At 38.9% G+C, this 22,553-nt stretch overlaps 1 protein-coding gene across 25 annotated transcripts in view; it reads left to right on the top strand.

The window, feature by feature from the left end:
• Positions 1-22,553, top strand: part of PARD3 (par-3 family cell polarity regulator) — a 689,179-nt gene that overhangs the window by 87,826 nt on the left and 578,800 nt on the right. For all 25 annotated transcript variants that reach the window (XM_036017299.1, XM_036017347.1, XM_036017963.1 and 22 more), the window contains exon 2: positions 7,109-7,210. In XM_036017299.1, coding sequence (XP_035873192.1) covers positions 7,109-7,210 — 102 coding nt within the window. The remainder of the gene's footprint in view (positions 1-7,108; positions 7,211-22,553) is intronic.

A 22,553-nucleotide genomic window follows, 5' to 3' on the forward strand; every position in this document is an offset into this window, starting at 1 on the left:
GCAGGATCACCTGAAGTGGTGTTTAAACACAGGGGTTGGGCCCCTCCCTTCTTGAGAGATTTTGATTCAAGTTCAACTAGGGTATGTGGAGCTCAAGCATTAGAATTTCTGACTAGGTCTCAGGTGATGCTGATGTTGGAATGGAATGGCACTTTGAGAATCACTGCTTTAAATAATGGAAGAGATGAGAACATGTAATATTTGGGTGAATGAGTGGTTTTTTAGACTTGATTTTTCAAGTCAATACCTTTTTCATTAAAAGAACTATTTTATGTATTGCATACCTCCCCATTGTGGAAAATATGAAGAGATAAGGATGAGGGGCTACAGTGAGAGGACAGGCAGCTCTGATGCTATTGTAAAACCTTTCATATGGGTGTGAGGAAGGGTGGGAAATGAATCTGTAGACAGAGGTTGGACTCCTGGATGACACCATTTATTAACTGTGACCTTGTCAGCAACTTAACACTGTCTGAGTCTGTTTTCTCATCGGAAAATAGGGATTATAAATCCTCCCACCATATTAGTGTACATGAATGCATTTTTTAAATTGTAAAACATAATGCAAATGTAACTGGTGGGCACAGTTCTCATTCCTGCCTTGGCTCTGTCCTGAGCCAGCCCTGTGATCTGAGGCCATCCGTCCCATGGATTTATGTGGAATGGTGCAGGAATTGGGATGCATCCACAACTGAAGTGATCTCTATGTTGTTATGAACGTTAATGCAGAGGTAGAGGTCGATAATGGACTGATTTCCCACAGTATTAGGCCAGTGTGTGATCCTATGAGAACTTTCACTCAAGTTGTGATAAAACAAAGTGCCCGAAAGTTATTTCATTCAGGTTGTAATCCAGCTGTGGTATCATGCCGAATTTTTCTTTTTTGATCGATGTATTTCATGAAGCTATCCTCTCATTAAGGGAGGCAGCATGTTTGTGGTTTGCTCTGTGTTATGTTATTGAGATATGGGATTCTGGGTGTGGTTTGGGGGTTGAAAAATGGGGGGCACAGGAGTGCACTTACAGTGACTTAATAGTCGCTTCCACATGGTGATAGAGGTCATTATTTTATTGTCTTACATCAGCCATGATTTCTGACCATCTGTTTTCTACCTGTTTAATGTTCAACAGTGTTGCTGCAACAAGATTGACTAAAAAATAGGCATTTTTGAAACTGAAATTGATTAAAGTAGGTGAAGTTAAAATTGTATGTATCATATTTATCTTGAAGTACCAATTACTAAAAAAACTTAAGAAAGTGGTTTTTACATGTTTTGTTTTTGGTTTAAGTACAGTGGAGAGATAAATAGAATCTAGAGTGAGTCACAGTTCCTAATGATTGTGCTCTTCCATTGACTTTAAAAATGAAATGTTCTCTATTTGTTATGCCATTAGCAATGAATGACTTCATTTGCCCTGGCAACATAATTATCCTCTGGCCAGTAGGATTGACAGATGCTAAAATTTAAGCTGTGTGGCATGCCTGTGATTTTCAAGCTGTTCCTCTTCAGCCTTACTGTTTCTTACCATTATTTATGTGCACAGTCATACATACTATATGAAAAAAGCAGTGCCCTGAGAGGTCACCTTTCCCAACTCTTTTGCTTGATTCTTTTGGTATTTACTTTTCATATTTCTGTGTAGATTGCTTATAATGTTTCTTTTTAAAAATGAAGTTTCTTGTCCCTTTTTACTGCTATGGAAGATTTAAGCCTGTTTCACTGCCCCGTGTGTGCTTTGCCTCTGCTTCTCTCACAGCCACTTCTTGGATGGATCTCTCTCTCTCTCTCGGCTTTTTAGACCTCTTTCCCGCCAAGTGGATATAATTTTGGTTGCATACTCAATGTTCCCATTATTTTAATTTTTAAATGTTGTTCATACCTGGACCATCTATGTCAGATACCTTGATTACTTTTTCTTTCCATCACAACTTTTATGTTGTCCCTGGAATGAACAGTGTTTTTTTGGGGGGTCTTCTGTGAATGTACAACTAATTCCACCACAGCTCTTCTAGCTGTTAAAGTAGCATCATAGTATGTTTAGTGACATTAAACACCCTCTGGACTTCATCTCGAAGACATCCCTTTTGGAGCTTCTGGCCCTGCTCCAGTCTGGAATGGTTACCTTCCACACCTGTGGCACAGCTGACAACCTGGGAGTTTTGGGAGTTCTCTTCTGTGTTATGTGCTTGTTTTCATATGCACCATCCTCATGCATGGTTTTGTTAAAAGCACATCTTCAATTACTAACCCAGAAAAGGCACAGAGAGGGTAATTTTTTTTGAGACATTGAATTTCTAAAGATGTCTTTTTTTCTACCTTCATTCGCACTTTACTGATAGTTGTTGGGTGAGGTGTACAACTCTAAGATGTAGACTGTTTCTCTTAGGAATTTTGAGGTCAGTATTCCATTATCTGGGTTTCTGTGTTACCCTTGAGAAGGTCAAGCTCTTTCTGATTCCTTATCCCTTTATTGTGATGTTTTGTTTTTTGCCTTCTGAGATGGTTTTTTTTTTTCCATACTCTGATGTTTTGATGAGTCTACTCAGTATGTCTAGCTGTTAGGATCTCCTTCTGCTAAAACCTCATCACAGACCATTCCTGTTATCTTTCCAAGTGAAAATAATCTTCCCCTTTTCTGAACTCACATAGCATTCTGAACTCACAGAGCTTTTCAATGTCTGTTTTTCTTATGACATGTGATTTACATCTTTTAAACTATTTGTGTCTTATTCTGATAAATTTTAATTTCTCAGTAGATAATGAATGCTGCTTTTCCTTCAGTCAGTGCTTTGCACATAGTAAATATACTCAATTTTTTCTTCAACATGGATTTTCATTTAACTTCTGTGGTCCTGTGTTCACACGTATATTTTCACTTGAAGCCTGGACAGGATATAGACCATTGCCATATGCCATGGTAATGCAAGAGCAGGGAATTATTTCTAATTGCAGATACTTTTCTTGAAACTTAGTTGGGCATAAAATATGCCGAGCTTTTGTTACCCACCTCACAACTCACAAAAGCTCGTTATCTTGTTGCACAATGTGAGGATTGTCTTTATGGAATATGAGAGCTTTCTTGAAGATGGTGTAGGAATTATCTTGTATTAGGGCTTTTTCTGTCCTGCAGTAGAGTGGGCATCAGCATTCCTTCTAACCTGCAGCTTATCAAATCCCTATGGTTTCCTTCTCATCAGGTCTTACAAATTTCCCTCCATCCTTTCCCAGCCTGTTCTTTATCTGGGTGAGGAGCAGTGTTCTTCGATGATTTTGTCCCCGGATCCACTCTCTGGGCTCTGGCCTATCTTTGGGGAAGCTTGCCTGACTGGGACATTTGCTTCTTGGCAGACTTTTCTCCAAGTACTTGATAGATGAACCTCTTTCCTCATTTATTGCTTATGTTGATAGATTTTTGTTCATCTTAATGTAAAATTATTGTTAGCGTTCAAATCTTCAGTTATTTTAAATGTACACATCATAAGTGAAAACATTCTTTTCTAAATTGAGTGCTGTGTCATCAAAACCAAACAAAACACAGAGGTTTGACTGCCTGCCACCACAAGAGCCAAACTTGTGGGCAGGTGCTGGTACAAAAGGAAAGAGGTTTTATTCAGGTGCTGCACAACCTGAGAGAATGGTGGACTTCATCCCAAAGACAGCTTCTCCTTCTGCCCAAGCCTGTTGTTCTTCCAGAGATAGGGAGTGGAGGGCTTTTTTCCTATCCAATTATCTTGCTAGCTTTTTGCATGCTCAGGCCCTATCCATTCATCTTTCTGGCTTCGAGTACTCAGGGGAAGAACCTTCCCCTGCCACCATCTTGGCCAGTGGGGGAGACTCCCTGGTGCTTGTCTAGGTAACACCATTTTCATTTTTTTACCTAATGACAAGTATACTGATTTAGAATTAGTATTTTGGTAATTTTAAAAGTGACTTTATTCTTGGTCCGTTACATTTCTAAGCTTCTATAGCTATTACATCAGTGGTTGTACTATTCAGATTTTTTACTGTAAACTACCATAGAAGTACAGTCAACAAGTATGCTCTAATTTGTGTCGAAAACAGTTTTCCCTGATGGGTACTTGATTGTTTCCTGGAAAATACAGCAAGTCCTTTGTCTATTCAGAGAAAATTGCATTAACAAAAGCTGCCAATTAAAATCTCCTGAGAGACTGTTGTTCCAAGGAGTATATTTCTCACTGGCCAAAATATCCTTCTTGCTTTTTATCCTCTTGTGAGAGGAGGTCATTTTTATGTGGCTTGCTCAGGTCTGACTTTTTTTGCATATAGTATATTCATTGGGGATTACTGATGATTTCCTTCTCAGTTCCTTCTCTCCAAATAGTTGCTTCCTTCCATTCAGCGTGTATTATGGAATGACATTTATTAAGTACCAACTTGATAGGTCTTTTCACATGGTGCTGTCATGGCTACTTGGCATAACTGACCAGTGAATCAGGTCCCCTCAGAAACTGAATCTCAAAATTAGATAATCCTTGATCAGATAGTTGAAAGATTATAAACCAGGTTTATAGAACATTTCAAGGAGGAGGGAATGGTCAATAGTGTCGACTTTTGTGATATATCTGGAAAGTAAGTTTTGTGTATGGACCATTGCATCAAGCAACATGGATGCTGTTGGTGGACAGTTTTGGGAGTGCGGTGGGGAGGAAGCCTGATTGGCATGGGGTTATAGGAAAAGAATCTGTGACCAGAAATCTGTAAAATGTTTTGCTATAAAGAATATCAGAGAATTGATATAGTAACTAGATGGTGAAGTAGGGTCAACAGAAGGTGTTGTACTGTTATTTTAGCATGTGTAAAAATAAATTACTAACAGCTTTAATGACTCAAAGTTGACATCTGAATGCTATTTTTTATATTGTAAAGTTGGAGATAGACTTCTAATCTGTCTTGGGGTGTTCTGGTCAGGTAGAGCTCTTAAAGAAGCAGATGATTGAATAGTCTGGATGAGTGGGGAAGGTTAGCCTGGAAGTTTAGGTTGGGCTCCAGGCACTGGGGGCACTGGGCCTGGTGGGGAGGTGTACAGCTAGGCAGGGCTTAATACACGCCACGATAAGGGAGGTGATAGGGAAAAGCCTGGAACATAGGGTCTGAAATACACAGTTAAGAGGTGGTGAAAATCTTTAGGTGGAAATTTATTTCAGAGGAGTAACTCCAAATCTTACATACAAGCTGTAGGTTATGATCTCATATGGAGAGAGTGAGGAGGATTGGGAAGCTTCAGGGTTTTCTTTTAGGCCACATTTTAGAGGTCATTCTGCTTCTGTGTGAATCAAAGTGTTTTAGTGTTTCAGAAATGAAAGTTGATATTTAGGTTGATTAGGTCATCCACCTTCGGGGTGGGGGGAAGAACAGGGTGATATATTCTAAGTGGCTAGTGAATGATGGTTAGGGGTGTCCTTTTTTTTGTTGACCCCCCCAGGTATTGATTTCCCTTTCAGAGTTAATACCATTTGGTACAGAAGAGTAGGAATATAGTTTCTTTGGGCGTGTGTTCTTTGATGGCTCCAGAAAACAAGAAATGACAAACTCTAGAACACTCTCAGACTTACCCAGCAGGTTTCCTAAGGGCTCTGTGGATGACATTGGAGTCAGGCGGTTATGCAGAGCAGGGCCCCTTGAATGAAGGGGATGCTTTTATAAACTTTGTGTTTTGCATACTGAATATCCTTTTAAAGAAGTCTGGGTAGATTAGGGAGCAGAGTAACTATGGGTTGTTTGCATAGTAGTTTTCCTGATAATGTTTAGCAACTTTGAGATTTAGGATCTGAGCTGCTTGCTGTGCTGGTTAAAAAGTGACAAGGATTGGTAATTACGCATTTTTTTCCTGAGTGTTCCATTTGACTAACTCTTAGGCATGGCTTTATGAGAGATTCTCTTGGAAGACTTCTCAAGGATGTGGATTCCCTGGCCTTAGCCCTGGAAGGTCAATAGCTCTGGGGTGGAGTCCAGGGATGTGTGTTGTAACTATGATTAATCTTTTGCTTCCTCTCTCTCAGACTTTCCTTTAAGAAAGAACCATACTTAACATTACTTTAAATTGGAAAAATGGGCTCTTAACTTTACTTAAAAAAAAGATTTTATTTATTTTATTTTTAGACAGAGGGGAAGGGAGGGGAAACAAAGAGGGAGGGATACATCAATGTGTGGTTGCCTCTTGCACACCCCCTACTGGGGACCTGGCCCCCAACCCAGGCATGTGCCCTGACTGGGAATCGAACCAGCAGCACTTTGGTTCATAGGCAGGTGCTCAATCCACTGAACCACACCAGCCAGGGCTAACTTGACCTTTTTATTGTAATTCTGTGTTGTGGATAATTCAGTAGATAGAGGCAAAAGATAATTTGGTACATCTTTATTTCAGTGTACGAATGTAAACTCAATGAATGATTGTGGAAGTTTAAAAACAAACAACTATGTTCTCCAAATAATTTTAAAGCATTTTTTTTGTTGTGTTGTGTATATATATATGTGTGCTTGCACACATATCTGTATGTATGTGTATACACATACATTTTTATATGCACATATTGAAGTATATGTAATTTTGCCCTTACGAAGTAGGCTGAAAGCACACACATTGTTCTGAGCTTGCATTGTTTACTTACAGTCTTGTCAGCATTATTCCATGTCAGTGTATCAGGCCTATTAGAATACTTTGAGCCACCAGGGTATGCCACCTCCTTTTATTTAGATATGCTGGGACATACGTCTTTTTATACATGTGGTATGTTACTTGCTTATTAGAATATTTCTGTGAATTGGCAGGTGGATAATAGGAAACCACAAAACCAGAGAAATCAATATTTCTGATGCAGTGTATTTGGCTGGTTTCTGCAGTTTCTGTCATAATAGTGTATCAGCATGTGAGCCAAAGGAAAAAGTATGTATGAGTGACTTTATCATAAAAAAAGGGGAAAATTGATTCAAAGCAGAGATAGGGAGCGGCCTGAATTTTACATTACTTGCAATAGGTTTGATGGGGCCAATTTTTTTTAAGTGGGAGGTTATCGCAGTCTAAATTATTTCCTTTCCTTTTGGTGATGCTAACTTGGTGCGTTTGATGCTTCTGTTCTTTTGTACAGGATCCAAGCTACTGGATACAGGTGCATCGGCTAGAACATGGAGATGGAGGAATACTGGATCTTGACGACATCCTCTGTGATGTAGCAGATGATAAAGACAGAGTGAGTTCATGTCCAGGGAAAGCTGCTTTGAGTGCCTCTTGTGAAGACTGGGTAGGGAGTGGGCAGGTGGGAATACTTTCCTTCCTGTTTCAGACACACATACTTCGAAGAACATTTAGGCCACTCACTGTGATATGTATGTTTTATAATAAGTATTGTGAATCTTCACTGCCCTAAACCCTAGGGTATTAATGCTTTCTTCCCTTGATACCTGGGACTCAGCGTTAAATTTTGGAAATTTAGGATTGCAACTTCTTAAATGGATATATCTTTAAAAGGTGGTTTATTTTTTCCCCCATTTCCCCTTTTATTTTAATCAAACATAACATCTTTTCCTGATAGTCCAGGTTCATCATTATGATGATTCATGTTTTGGTGTGCCATATGCAGGTTTCTGAATTCTGATCCACACTTTGGCCCATTGCCGCAGCTGGTCTGTGTGATGCAGCACCACCTGGCTACAAACCCAGTGCGCATCCGGCAGCTCCCTGTGTCCTGGGCTCTTAGAAAGCCATCTTTCCCTCCATGTTGTTTGGGGGCTTTTTATTGGAACACCTGCTTCAATGCAGCCTGTGATTTTGGCGTCATGAATGTGGCCACCCACAGGCACTTCAGCGTCCCCACCCTTTCCTCGTCCCTACCCTTTTGTCTGCAGTGTGTGAGAGAAGGAGGGGGAAGAATAATGGCTCTCAACATTTTAAGAATTTGTGAGATTATATTTGTCTCTGCATGTAGAAGTCAGCAAATTCTTCATTGTAATGAGGTGATGAGACTTGAGCAGGCTTTGGCAACACTCTCCTGTGTTGACTTGTAACAGCTATAGAAGGGCTCGACTGCATGCACAGTTGTACATCATGACCATGTAGTAGCACTAGGTGGGCTGAGCCAGCACAGTTATGGCTGTGGATTGGAGGATTGTAAAATCCCCATCTGGGCAAGGTCCTGCTGGGGCTCTCTCTCATTGCCAGCCTTTGCCTCATCCATCATCGGCTCCTCCTTTTGGTGAGCTGGGTGAGCACAGCTGTTGTGTCTTGTTTACTCATATGCACGCATGGTTCCTGCCTCAGAATTGGTGCATGTCTTATGTTTTCTTGAAACCTAAAAAAAAAAAAGATAAATTTCAGGTACCAAATATTATGTACCTTGAAGACTGTATGATTTACCACCACCTGCTATTGTAGGTTTTGTCTTTTGTAGCTACTGTGGGCCAGGAGCACATTGGGTCGGAGCTGCAGAACTTTTCTGCCCATTTATGATTTGCTGCTATTTCTCTTGATGCCATTTATCTGTTTTGAGCTTTCCAGTGAGCCAGGAGTGGGTGACTCTCAAATTCTTTTCCTGCAGTCCATATGAAGAATACCATCTAGAGATTTAAATTATACTGAATTTATTGTGTGGTGCAGCTCCAAAGCTTAAGGCACCTATAGACATTTATGGAGTTTTAGAAGCCATAATATGTGTTAATAAGGGATGAACTAATGTTGTAGTAATCTTTCATTACTTTCCTCTTCCTTGTTCGATCTTTTCCTTTTCTTTTCAAGATTTTATTTATTTTTAGAAAGAGGGGAAGGGAGGGAGAGAAACATCGATGTGTGAGAGAAATAATTGGTTGCCTCTTGTGCACTGCCCCCTGCCCTGCCCCCCTTACTGAGGACCTGGCCCACAACCCAGGCATGTTCCCTGACCAGGAATCAAACCAGTGACCTTTTGGTTCACAGGCAGGCACTCAATCCACTGAGCCACACCAGCCAGGAGTCCCCTTCCCTCCCTCCTTCATTTCTTTCTTGGATTTTTTCCTTATATGAAAATTATATACCTACTTATGAGGAAAAATAAACATAAAGAAGGAATTAATCACTTGTAATGCCATTGTTGCTCAGAGTTCATCACTGTTGGATTTGAGTGGTCTTTGCATCCTGACTCTTCTTTTTCTTCAGATACAAACACATACATACTTTCTGTTTTAAAGAAAAAGAACGGAATAGTAGCCTGCATTTTGTTTTTGAGTTGATGATAAATAATTTTCATGTCCATTAACCATAGCATATAGAAGTCACCCAGATCTTTATTCATATTTGGTAACATGCCTGTGTATATTTTGTTTGACATGTCTGTGCACTGTCTTAATGTGTTTGCTTGGTACTCTGCTTCCTGTGGAGACAGCTGAGTTGTCTGTGCACTTGCATCATTGGCATCTGCACTGTGAGCAGCTGTGATGAGCACTTGTTTCTCTCCATCTGTGTTTCCTTTTTGATGGTGCACAGATACAGCTTTCCCTCAAGTTGGTGCCATCCTGCTTTACATATTGACTTTCTGCCTTTCAGTAGAGGGAATGAGAACCAGTGTATAAGATTGCCTCTGAGGTGTGCCCAGCTCTGCTGTGTTGTTTGGAATAACCCACTGTGGGTGTTGAGTTGTTATATGAGTAAGTTTGGTGGGACTGTGACCTGTGCTCCTGGGAACACTGCACTGAATGGACTCACTACATTCAGCACCATGTAGTAATGCTTTCCAGGTTTACAAAGTACAGATTTTGCTTTCTCACTGTTCTCCTGTACCCCCAGTCAACAAATACACTCTAAACAGAGTCCACATGGCAAGTAGGTGAAATGCTGAAATGAAGATATGCACAGTATGATTAGAAAAAATATTCTGAAATTTATTGAAACTCATGCCTCATAAATGGCATTTTTGGTGGATGTCTCATATATACTTGAAAATAATGTATATCCTACAATTGTTAGCTTAAGTGTTCTATGAAGATCAGTTACATTAAGGTGGTTGATATTCTTGTTAGATCTTTAGGGTAATTTCTTACTCAGTAACTTCAAATAATACACTCTAACAAATTAACTATGGGAGCCCAAACTAAAACCAAGGATAAGGCAAACTGATCTTCTAAAAATATTGCATATTAAATTCATAAGTTATTTAATAAATTATATTTTAGATTTTGCTTTCATGTGCTGCAAATTTGATGAATAAATTTTCTAGAGTCTTTTATATTTCTTACACATGTTTACATGTTTAAAAATCCTTTAACCTAGCAAAAATGTTTTAAATAGTAAGTGAAATAAATTTTTAGATAATTTTATATGATGCAGTTTTTAAATTCAGTTTTCAGGTAGAGAAGTGCCGGAGAGTATAATGTACCACAGACTGAAATAGCTTTAAATAATTTTCTTTGTCCAGAAATACTTAAAAAAATATATGATTATTTAAAATTTTCTGAATGAGCTCTCTAGATTAAAGGGCCTATTTTATGCTGTAACTGTAAAACATACTGTGAATAATCCAGAATTGTAATGTCTGAACCACACAGGTATTTTTTGGGTGAGATGTTCACACCATGTATGGTCGGTCAGTTGCATGCCTTTTCCATGGCTCTGAAGTTTGATTGTGATCTAATCACCCTAACAATGTTTTTAATTCTTTTGGTCAGCTACAGTGAGTAAAGATCTCGACACCCACATTTAGGCTAAAAAAACATTGTAGATCTCCTAAACAATAAAATTCCTCTAAAAACAGTTTTCTGTTTTATGCAAAACCCTTGGGCACTTGTTTGAAGCCCAGATACATGGCCCAGGGAAGTAGTTGTCTGTGGGGCAGGCCTGGGCATCTGTAATTTGTAATCCTCCAGGGGCACTGAGGCTCACTAAACTCTGTAACCATGGGTTTAATGGCCCTGCCATCAGTCACTGTAGTGAAGAAAACTGTCTCAAAGTAGAAATCCTGTGGTCACTGTGATTTTGTGAAATTCTGAGAAATTAGGTTTAAGAGGCAATTGAAGTACTTAACCATAATTTTGTTCATTACTTTTTAATTATTAGAGTTCAGTGCACAGCACTGAGAAAGTTTTCTTTCAGTGCCTGTACAACCTCTATGTCCAGGATTTACCCACATTTGTTCAAAATGGTGTGAGTGGAGTTGTCTAGGGTTCTTGGAGTAGGTTTGATTTTCTAAAATATAGAATGTTCTACATCTACTTTGGGCATAAAAGTGTGCCCTGTTGTGCTTGTCCCTTCTCTAATGTACATCATAGTCATTATAGTTAATAATGCTATATTATATTCTTTGAAGTTGCTAAGAGAGTAGATCTTAAATGTGCTCACCACAAAAATGTGATACTTCTGTGATGTGACAATGCAGGTGCTAGCTAATGCTGTGGTGGTAGTCATTTTGCAGGTCTATCCATGTGTCATAGCAACATGTCATACATCTGAAACTTACATAGTGCCATATGTCAGTTACACTTTGATACAGCTCAGGGGAAAAGGTGGGCCTTGTGTATAGTTTAAAAACAGTGCCTGGTGATTGACAGTTTCCTTGAAAAACAGCATATCTCAAAACAAGTGGTCCAGAATAAACACAGCCACAAAAGTTGTGTTATAGTAAATTCATCTTTAAAGATACTTAGCTTATGTTTTCCTTTCTCTCATATCTTGAATGAAACATGTAAAATCCAACATGTGTATAATGAAGCATCATCATCACACAAAGAAAAAAAAGAGGAGGGTAGATGATTGTTGGTTTCTTCTTCATTAATATTCCCTGAATAATTGTGGAGAAGTCATTTTAAGTGACACATGACATCTTCCCATTCATTCATTCACACATTTATTCATAGAAGGCAGAAATCATGTAGAAAGTAGCAGATTTTTTTCCCCTGGATTTTTAAGGAAAAGGGGCATATTGGTATCCTTTGATGCATCTATGAGGTCTGCCCAGAAGGTATCCAGCCATGCAATTTGAAAAATAGAAACATTTATTGAAGAAGATACAAGAGAGAAGACACATTGTACATAGGACAAGGATGCCTCAGTCCCTTTCAAAGTAGGCACCTTGGGACCTCACATGGTTCTCCTGATTGCCATCAGCTGTCCTGTCATATTTTCCTGAATCTCACCAAGAAAATCTGGTCTGAAATCTCTTTCCTACCAAAGGTGATTTTAGTTTTGGGAAAAGCCAGAAGTCACAGGGCACCAAATCTAGGCTTTCATGGGGCTGAGTCACCTGGGTGATTTGATGTTTCATCAAAAAACTCTTTACAAGACATGATGCATGGGCAGGTGTATTATCGTGATGAAGGTGCTAATCACCAGTTGCCCATAGCATCAGCCTTCTGAATCATCCAAATAGTTTCTGTGGAGGAATGTTGAAACTTAACACAAAATTTTATGCGGATTCGTTGCTCTGTTCACTTAGTCATTTTGAATGTGATGGCTACACACCACACATACTCACTCAATGGTGTCTACTGCCCCTGCTGACCGGTACAGTGAAGTCATTATTGTTCACACATGTGCATCCCAGTCCATTCTCCTTGGCTGGCAGGTTACATTGATGTCACGCAAACTGTTCTCATTATATTAACAATGGCTGGACTTTTTCTGGACAGACCTTGTATAATTTCTGAATAAGCCAACTAATACAGTAACTAAATTTTTATTCAGTCTCATGTGCTATATACTGTGGCAGGTTATGGCCACACCTTCACTTCACCTATGCAAGGTGCATGGTAGTGTCCCCATTTTAAAATAAAGGGAGAACCAAGTATGTTTTCTAAAGTTACAGATCTTTTTTATAACTTTGGAGTATTTCCTGTACTTAAATAACAAACATTTTCATTGTTGGTTGGGATTGCAGAAAGAAGCTATTTTGGCTACTAAAATATGTGGCTTTTAACTTTCATTTTGTCAGATTGGTGTGTCTTTTTAAATGACTATTAGAATTTCAAGAGCTTAGTGACATATGTTATTCTACTACAGTTTATATTTATTGATACCCCTTGCTCATATATCATACTAAAATTGTAGCATTTGTTTGAGCAAAGAGTAAGCAGATCTCATGGATTCACTAATTTCTTCATTCATTCCATTCTTCTGATAGTGTTTCAACAAATGCTTTTCATACCCCAATATACTTGAGTAATATTTGGAGGTGCCGAGGATGTTTGGAGGCTGAAAGTTCTCTCATATGCAGGGGTGTCCAACCTTTTGGCATCTCTGGGCCACACTGGAAGAAGAGTTGTCTTGGGCTACACATTAAATATACTGCAACATGTTATCACAAGAAAAAGAATCTCATAATGTTTTAAGTAAATTTATGATTTTATGTTGGGCCACATTCACAGCAATCCTGAGCTGCATGTGGCCTGGGGGCCGCAGGTTGAACACCCCTGGGAGTTTTCCTTGAAATGAGGAAGATAGACTGTGAAGTGTGTGTCTGGGATGCGATAGAGGATAGGTGGGTGGGTGGGGGGGGTGGTACTTGAAGCCTGTTGAAATGGACCTCTCTGAGGAGACAGGAGGTGTGAACTTCTTTGGATAAGAAGGAGCCAAATCTATGAACAGCTGGGGTCATAGGACTCTAGGCAGAGGAAGCAGCTTGTGCAACAACCTGAAGTAGAAAAATGGGTGAGGTTTGTTCATGGATCCAAAGGGGATTACTGTTGCTGATGTACAGTGCGCAGCTGGGAGAGGGAAAGAGGTGGGGTTGAAGAGGAGTGGGGTGGGGGGGTGTTATTAATGGCGATATTAAGCAATTTTGAGGTTTGACACTAAATTAAAAAAAGCCACTGAACTGTCAAACCGTGGAGTCACATCATTAGACGTATACTTTTAGAAGATTGCTTTGGGAAGAATGCATTGTAGCTGGGCAAGAGAGGGGAGAAGGACCCAGTGAAAAGATGATGGTGTCCGAACCTAATATAGACTTGGGGATATATGAATGGAGTTGAGGTGTGTTTTGAAGTTATATTTCCCAGGATTTCAAGCTGTGAAGAATGAGCATAAAGAAGGTATGAAGGGTGACTTTTGAGGTTTTAACTGGAGCAAATTGGGTGTGGGATTTAGAGGTTCCATTTATTGTTGACGGGGATAGGAAGATTCTGTTTACTGTTGGGGGTTCATTTAAGTTAAAGAGTTAAGGAATGGGATAAGGGTTGGGGATAGTCAGTCTCCTTCCTATCGGGACGTTTAAACTGGTTTTGAATGCCTTTAAGACATCCAAGAAGAGATGTCAATGAGTCATTGGACATGTAAGTTGGAAGCTCAAGGGAAAGATAGAGTTGGAGATAGGAATTTGTAAATCACACTGCAGGAGTGGGCAAGAGTTAGGTTAATAGTAGTAAATGACAATATAAGAATAAACTGTTTCATGTAGTCACAACTGTAAACTTACTTTTGCCTGCCCTGCCTATAGAAGACATGGTAAAGACATGCAAAAACCTATGTGTCCACATTGCAAAAATTTGCAATAATTCTAACCTAGTAATCTTTATTAGTTTCTCTGATGGTGTACACCCTTGACTTAATACATGCCTTGACTGTGATGGAAAATGGTAATAAATTTTATTTAGGAAATTAGTATAAAATGTGGAAAAATTGTCCTGCATCAAAACATATAAATGAAAGTAACATAAAATTTAGATTTTTAGAAAAAAACCCCAAATTTAGAAGACTAAAAAGTGACAGTGAAGGGAGATTACTCCTTAGATATTAGACAGTGGTACTATTATTTCTAAAATATGTACAGAAAACCACACTCAGAAAGCCTCTAGAAATGTATGAGTGTTATAACCACTTGACATTAGATGGCAAGCACTTGACTGCCATCCAGGAAAAAGCATTTTAATATAACAAAGGCATTTAGTATAAAATCAGAATTCCATGTGGAATAGGGAGAATTCTGCCATGGCTTGCTTTGGAATGTCTGGTACATTGTTTGACTTTTCTTACAAAAAATTGATAGTTAAGACTTTTTAAGAGGACAGTCATGTGATGACTGTTTGGTCTCAGGCATTTTGTTGTAAGATTTCTCAGTTCTAGGAAATTCAGACTGAAATGAGCCAGTAGTTAACATTTTTTGTAGCAGCATCATTTTCTTTACGTTAGCCCACACCTTCTTGTTGAGCATCTTTCTTATTACAGGCAATATTTCAGGCAATCTCATTTTTTTGAATTCTTGTTTCTTCATTCTGTTCTGGTTGAATGTTTATTTCTTCCTTCTGTTCCAAGTTGTTGAATTGAGTTCTGGTTTTATTCCCTTCACTGTTGGTTCCCTGTATATTTTCCTTCATTTCACTTTGTATAACCACTTCTTCTTTTATTTTGTGTCCGTACTCAATCATTTCTGTGAGCATCCTGATTACTTGTGTTTTGAACTGTGCATCTGATAGATTGGCTATCTCTTCATTGCTTAGTTCTTTTTCTGGAGTTCTGATCTGTTCTTTCATTTGGGCCATATTTCTTTGTCTTGGCACACCTGTTACATTGTAAGGGGCAGAGCCTTAGGTCTTTGCCAAGGCAGGGCAACCCACTTTGCTGTGTTGTACCACTGTATGTGGGGAGGGGAGTGAGAGGGAACAATGCTGCTTGCCCGGTTTTCTGCTGGCTTTCAGTCACTTCCCCTGCTACCCACAAGCGAAGTGGGCCCTTCTGGTGCTGATTCCCAGGTAGGTGGTTTTGTGTACATTCTAGGACCCCATGGGTCCCTCCAACAGACTCTCCTGTGAGACTGGCAGTTTCTCCCACTGCTGCAACCCCCACAGGTTTTTACACACAGAGGTTTTGAGGCTTTATTTCCCCACACTGGAACCTCAGGTTGCAAGGTCTGTCTTGTGCCCGAGTTGTTCCTCACAGTTTATCCACTCGCGAAAATGGGACCACTTGGTCCACCAGCTGCTGCTTTGCTGTGCATCCTCTCTGCTATGGCTGCCTGTCTCCACCTCGGCTTCCTGTCTCTTTCCGGTCTGGATGAGTGTTACTTCTTTCACTACTTGGTTGTCAGACTTTCGTACAATTTGAGTTTCTGGGAGTTTTGATTGCTTTTTGTTTTTAAATTCGTTGCTGTCTTTCTTTTGGCTGTGCTTGGAAGGAAAGCATATGTACATTTACCTCCATCTTGCCTGGAAGTCGCTGGTTCTTGAGAATTTATATGAGTGCCTGGTATTGTCAGTAAGGGTTTCATGGCATTGTTTATAGAAGTAGGGTGTTAACCTAGAGTTTTTTTGCCCAAATCTAATTTGTTTAGTTAATTCTGCTGATAATTTTAGACTCCTTGCCCTAAACTACTTGCAGTTGCTTGTAGTTGTAATGGTGGTAATAACAGTGATGATATCTTGTTCTTGCAAACATGCTTTTAAATGATAAAGTTGGGAACTGTTAGGTAAATTGATACTTTAAGGTGAGATAGGGTCCTGTCAGGATGCATGAGGACATGACATGGTAGAAGGGCTAGTTAGGGCTGCACCAAGTGCCTTGGTCATTTTGTGTGTGGCCGTGTGGTACACTGACGAAAAGGACACTTTTTCTTCTTTCAAGCAAGACATATCTCCTCTTTGGAACATTGTTTCTGTGCTACAAGCTAACACATGACATTTAGGCAGCTATATGATTTCAGTTTTGTGCATAACTGCTTGAGGAAAGGTTTCCATAGAAAATATATTTTGAAATCATTGTTTTGTATACTCTTTGGGAGTAAGGGGGATGATAGTTAGAACAAGAGTATATTGTTACCTCCACAAGTTGGGAGAATTGATATAATGTACTAAATGAAAAAAAATGAAGCTGAAATGTTATATATTGGGCCATTTGCTGGACTAAGGCAAGGGATTCAATTTAAAGTCTGTATGATAAACATGAAAAATCTGCTTCAGCAAAAACACAACATGGTGTTTGAAATAAATGATTGGAATTCATGTATCAGGATGTGTTCATGATCCAGTGTGTGGGTTTCAGTCATTTTCCTCAACACCAGCAGTGTGATTACTTACTGTACCTCTGCACTATGTGCTGACTGCTCCATCTGGATTATATGAAAATCATCTTGTGCATATATCAGCAGAATGATACATTCTGACAAGGTTTCTTCATGGTGGACAGATGGTTTTTTTAATTCAACAAAAAGAAACCTTATGAGATTTAAGTTAGATATACAATTTATAGTTTATCTGTTAAAAAACCATTGTAAGTAGAACACAGCAGAACTCAAAACAGCTACCTTGATCTTTTAGGGCCTAAAAGACAATTATTTGAACCCCTTGATAGTTGTCCCTAGGACACAAAAGAACTTGGTTGATTTTGTATTTAAACAGCCTAGAAATTGGTAGGACCAACCATGTATGTGGGGGGTGTGTGTGTGTGTGTGTGGTGTGAGGATAACATACTAAGATTTTTGTCTTATGATTTTTCATATATTCCATTAAGAGCCTTAGGTAAAATTGAAATTTAGCTCTGTATACATTAAGTTGTATTTTTATACCAGTCATCCTTTCCACTGTAGAGAATGACACTTCTAGTCAATGAGAAAATGCCAATATATCCGTGATAATGTGAAGTATAAGACTTTATCAAAAACCACTTTTACAACATAGGTTACTGTTAAGTGATATGCTGCAAAACTACTTAGGAGTATGTGACAAGTTAGGAATATATATATAACACTTCTCCTGTTTTTATAAAGTGATTATAATTCTTTTTCATTCTTCCTTCTGTTAAAATAAAGAATGACTTAGCTTTCTAAATAGAAAGTAGAATGCCATAAATATGGATAACTTGAAATAATTTTTTTCCCTTTATTACCTGAAAAGTTTCCTGATCATAACAGAAAAGATGTTGGCGGTTAACTAATGTCATCCAGACATAAATAAAAATGTATTCATGACAAGCTTTGTGACATTACTTTGATGTATAGATGAATTTGAAATATCAATGAATTAAAATATCAATGAATTTGATTTCTTGTTACTCTGGTGTTGCAAAAGTTGTATACTGCTTTTTTTTTTTACAGCATCAATTAATGAGAAGTTCCTAACTTGATTTCTTGATGACTTTGATTTCTTGTTACTCTGGTGTTGCAAAAGTTGTATACTGCTTTTTTTTTTTTTTACAGCATCAATTAATGAGAAGTTCCTAAACTTAAATACAATTCATGTTTTCAAGAGTAGGTTTAATTTTTTTAAATATTAAGTTTAGCTTTACCCTATGTAATTAGGTAAAAATATGCATATTGTAGCACTCAAACTGTTAGTTAACAGAATATAGACCTTAAGTATTTGCTGTCCTAGGGAATATAAATTTTCTTTCAAACACGTGCTGTGCCCGGGTTGGGAAAGCCCTGGCTTGGATGGGAGCAGGGGTGCAGGGCCTGCGTGGGCCCCAGGCTCGGGTTGTGCTTCTCTTGTCTGCTGACATCTGTGTTACGATGGTGCGGTCTGAAATCACAGCCAAATTTACAGTAGGCCAAGATTATTTGGGGTTTAAGAATAGATTAATGTAGAACATTTAATAGCTAAATCTTAAAGGAAAGCGAAGTTCATATAGGGATGATTGATATTTATCATTCTGGAGCTATTCAGAAAAAGACCTCTGAACACAGTTGTTCAGAAAGAATCAAGTGGAGTCAGGTCTTTAGCTGTATTCTCTTCTATACTCCAGATTGCAGTTTTACCACATCACAATGCTAAGTCAGACAGGCACTGGCTACCCAAATTCAGAAGGACCAGCATGAAACAATGCTCATTTTCAGTAAAAAAGTTAAGTTGCATAGTTGGAGGATTAATGCAGAATATTTTTTGAAAGGCATTAATTCTTATACAAGGGAGTATGTTAAACAGAGCGGATACAGTGCAGTTGCTTGATTAGAGACTGAGTCTGTCGTGAGCTGTTGGTTGCACAGGATCACCAAGCGGACCATTCCTTTGAGATGAGAAAAGAAGGCTGTGCTTGCCAGCGACGCGGGGAGGTGGAGTTGTGTTCCGCTGGTGGTAAGCTTTCTGTTTACCTCTGTGCGGTGTGAACTAAGTGCACTACAATTTATGTTAATTTGTGCTGTAAAAGTCTTCAGTCTTGTAGTAGATCATGAGGGTGGGTGAGAAAGATGAAAAACATGCATAAACAATAGTACTAGTGTTGAAAGGAAGATAAGTTAATTTTTTGAATAAGAGCCATGCATAATTAAACCCAGGGTTTTTCAAAATGGCTATTGATTTTGGAGCTCTATCTTTAAAACCATAAAACATACTGTTTTTGAAATTTGTGACCTACTTCTTTGTCCCCTTAGGAATGCTACTTCTGGATTTTTGTAGTAGTTACAGCTTGTGCAGTTAATGCTGTTCTTTGTAATGGTTGGGGTAATTGATGTTAGATCTTAAAGGAATCGCTTCTTGACCTGGCTGGTGTGGCTTAGTTGGTTGGAGTGCCCTTCTGTGAACAGAAATGCTGCGGGTTTGATTCCTGGTCAGGGAACACGCCTAGGTTACATTTTTTGTCCCTAGGCACGTTTGTCCCTTTGCCGTTTGGGCACGTACAGGAGGTAACTGATCGATGTTCTCTCTCGCATCAGTGTTCCCCTCCTTCCCCTCTCTCTGAAATCGATAAGCATGTCCTCAGATGAGGATTAAAACAAATCAATCTCTTTGACATGTGAATACATGTAGTCATATTTTGACAAGCATTGCCCTTTCTACTAACCCTGATGTTTAAATTTCTCTTGCTGCATTATATGGTAATATCAGGACTTAATATTTTCTTTTTTCTTGAATTTAATTTTTGCGCAGAGTTTGAAATACATATTACTATGATGTGAATAGTAAAAAAATTGTTTTTTTACCACTGTATTTTAAATCTCAAGCATGCTTCTTTAATTCAAAGTTTTAACTTGCGTGTATCCCTTAATATTTATTTAATTTTTCTGACTGAAATTGGCACTTTTGTATGATTTGTATATCTACCTATACATGTCAGTTCTCTGATTCAAAACTTCCTAAAATCAAACAGCAGTGACCTGTTCTTTATCATATATCTTCCCATTTCATTGGAGTCATGACTTTGCAACAGAAATTTTAAGTACACACACTTGCCCGTCCACACACACATATGTGCACACACACACACACACACACACACACACTCAATAGCAGCTATCCTATGCTGTATGCTGTATATGCAGCTTAAACACATTTCTTTTGCTTTAAAGACTAATTCTTCCTGCTGGCTGGTATCAGTTACTTGTGAAAGACCGATCATTGACAGGTGCCCTCTATCCTTCTAGCCAGGTGTCCCACATCTGACTCTGTCCAGTGACCCTAGAATGGCTCTGGTCTCAATTTTGTAAACCTGCTTGGCTGCCCATGTATTGTTAACTAGCTGAAAAATGAGGAAACATAAATGCATTCTTTTGTGAGGTCCAGTTATATGAAAGTTCAGGTTGCTAATGGTTTCAGTTCCTTCACTGTGTTGCGCTGCCTCTTAAAAACAGAGATGAAAGTTTACACAACAAAGCAAATTCTTCTTGGATCAAATGTTGTTGGATTGTATTCAGAATTTTCTTTGATTTGACTTAAGATGATGTCATTTAATCTAGAAATTCTTAATCATGGGTTGAACCAGATGCTTATAGACACTCTAAAACAACCCTCCACTCCCATCCCCAGCTACTCAGAACTTACTGGATCAGAATCTCTACTGGGTGGGGGGCAGTCAGTTCCCCCACTTTGAGCTGCCCCCTCCCCCCTGCCCCCAAAGGTGCCCCAATGAAGTCTGGGCTAAACCACTGAACATTGCCAAGTGAAGAAACTGAGTTCTGGAGAAGTCAGGGGACTTACAGAAGGTAAGAGAGCTATTTAGTGGCAGACATGAGAGTAGAACTTACTGGCAATTGAACTCACCCGGGTAAGAAATTCATATGGCTCAGGGACCTGTGAATGACAGGTAGTTTGGTGAGCTGCATGTTTATGGTGGCTGGTGTTTATTTGTTAGTTTTCCTGAAGGTGTCCATTGTTTTCTGTGGCAGGTGAACGATCATCTATCTACATCTGTGTAAGTGTGACCGTGAGTAGAGACAGGAGGCTAGTCACTCACTACTCCTTAGATTCCCATGCTAGAGAGGTCTTTATCAGCAGTAATGGCACAGGCTGCTGCCTTCTTATGGGTCAAGAGGGAAGACGGAGTGTCTAACCGGGTTACTAATTAAGGCTCTCCTAGCACATCTAATACAAAGCATGACTTTGTTAATAACAGTTGTTCTTTGGCTATCTAACTTTGGATAGCTTTTCAGTATAAGTCTTGGAGGTTGCACACAAATTGCTTTGTCATATGGTATATAGTTTTATTCCTCATGATAGAATTTTACTTCATCATTGGGTTGAAAGCCATATCTTTAATACATAACTTTGGAATATGGTTTAGTACCCATTTTAAAGGCCTTCTGAGGAGTCCAGAGACCTTTGGTAAAATATTTCACAGATCACATCTTGATGTTGATACTTGAAACAGTCAAATCTTCAAAATGTGGGGAAATAGTAATTTTGTCAAGGATTTTGTTTCTTTTCATTAGTTCCAAGCTGTTTGTCACCTCCTTTTCTTAAGTACATACTTTCATTAGCAGTTAAAAGTATTTTTCCCTTCCTTTTTTCTGTCTTCCCAGTTTTCATCTGTTGTGTCCACTGTTGTGTCCCCAACACCTAGTGCAGCGCCCAGCACACGGGAGGTACTCAGTTTTGGTTGAATGAATGGACAGGAGTTAACGCTGAAAAGCATTTTTGCTTTGAGAAGGCCCTGTTGTGCAAATAAGTTTTTCTTCTGCTGCTTATCTATGATAAGTAAATATTTGCTGTTGGATTTAAGTAGAACTTTATAAAGAATTCTGGAATGTTGTGTTCAAACAGTATTCAAAGACATTTGTATTGTTTTAGTAACAACAATGACATTCTGTAAAGCCATGTATGGAGGAAGAGAATTTTTTGACTTTCAACTTTTTCTCTCAGGTCCTCTGGGATTTCAAACTCTCTTGAAGCTACTCAAATGGGTGTGAATGGTGGTAGATACTCTTTAGTTCAAATCTACGGAATGTAGGAGGAGTGTAGTTACAACGAAGCAGTTAACTTTCACTGAGCAGGTTATATCAGGTGGAGAGCACTTACAAAATACTCCATATATAATACTATAATGCACAGGTGGCAAACACAAGTCCTGAGGGCCGAGTTTGGCCCTACACCTTGTTTTATCTGGCCTGCACCTTGTTTCTACCCGGTGGCAGCGCCGAGCTCCTTGCCCCTACTTAGGGAGTAGTTACATTTATACAGTCCTAAAATTATATTCGGCCCTTTGAAGGCAACTGCGAGGCTGATGTGGCCTCCGGTGAAAATGAGTTTGATGCCCCTGCTCAAATGGAAAGGGAAGGGTTCTTAGTTAGGTATTTTTATGCTAGTAGAAAAAGAACTTTTTTGATACTGCCAAGAAACTTTCATGCAGTTGAACTTGGCACTGGCATTGTAGTAGTAGGTGAGTAATATTTATTTAAATATTAAATAAATATTTAAATATTTATTTGTTGCTCAGCT

Source organism: Phyllostomus discolor, chromosome 1 (genome assembly GCF_004126475.2).
Source record: "Phyllostomus discolor isolate MPI-MPIP mPhyDis1 chromosome 1, mPhyDis1.pri.v3, whole genome shotgun sequence".
Lineage (NCBI taxonomy): Eukaryota > Metazoa > Chordata > Mammalia > Chiroptera > Phyllostomidae > Phyllostomus > Phyllostomus discolor.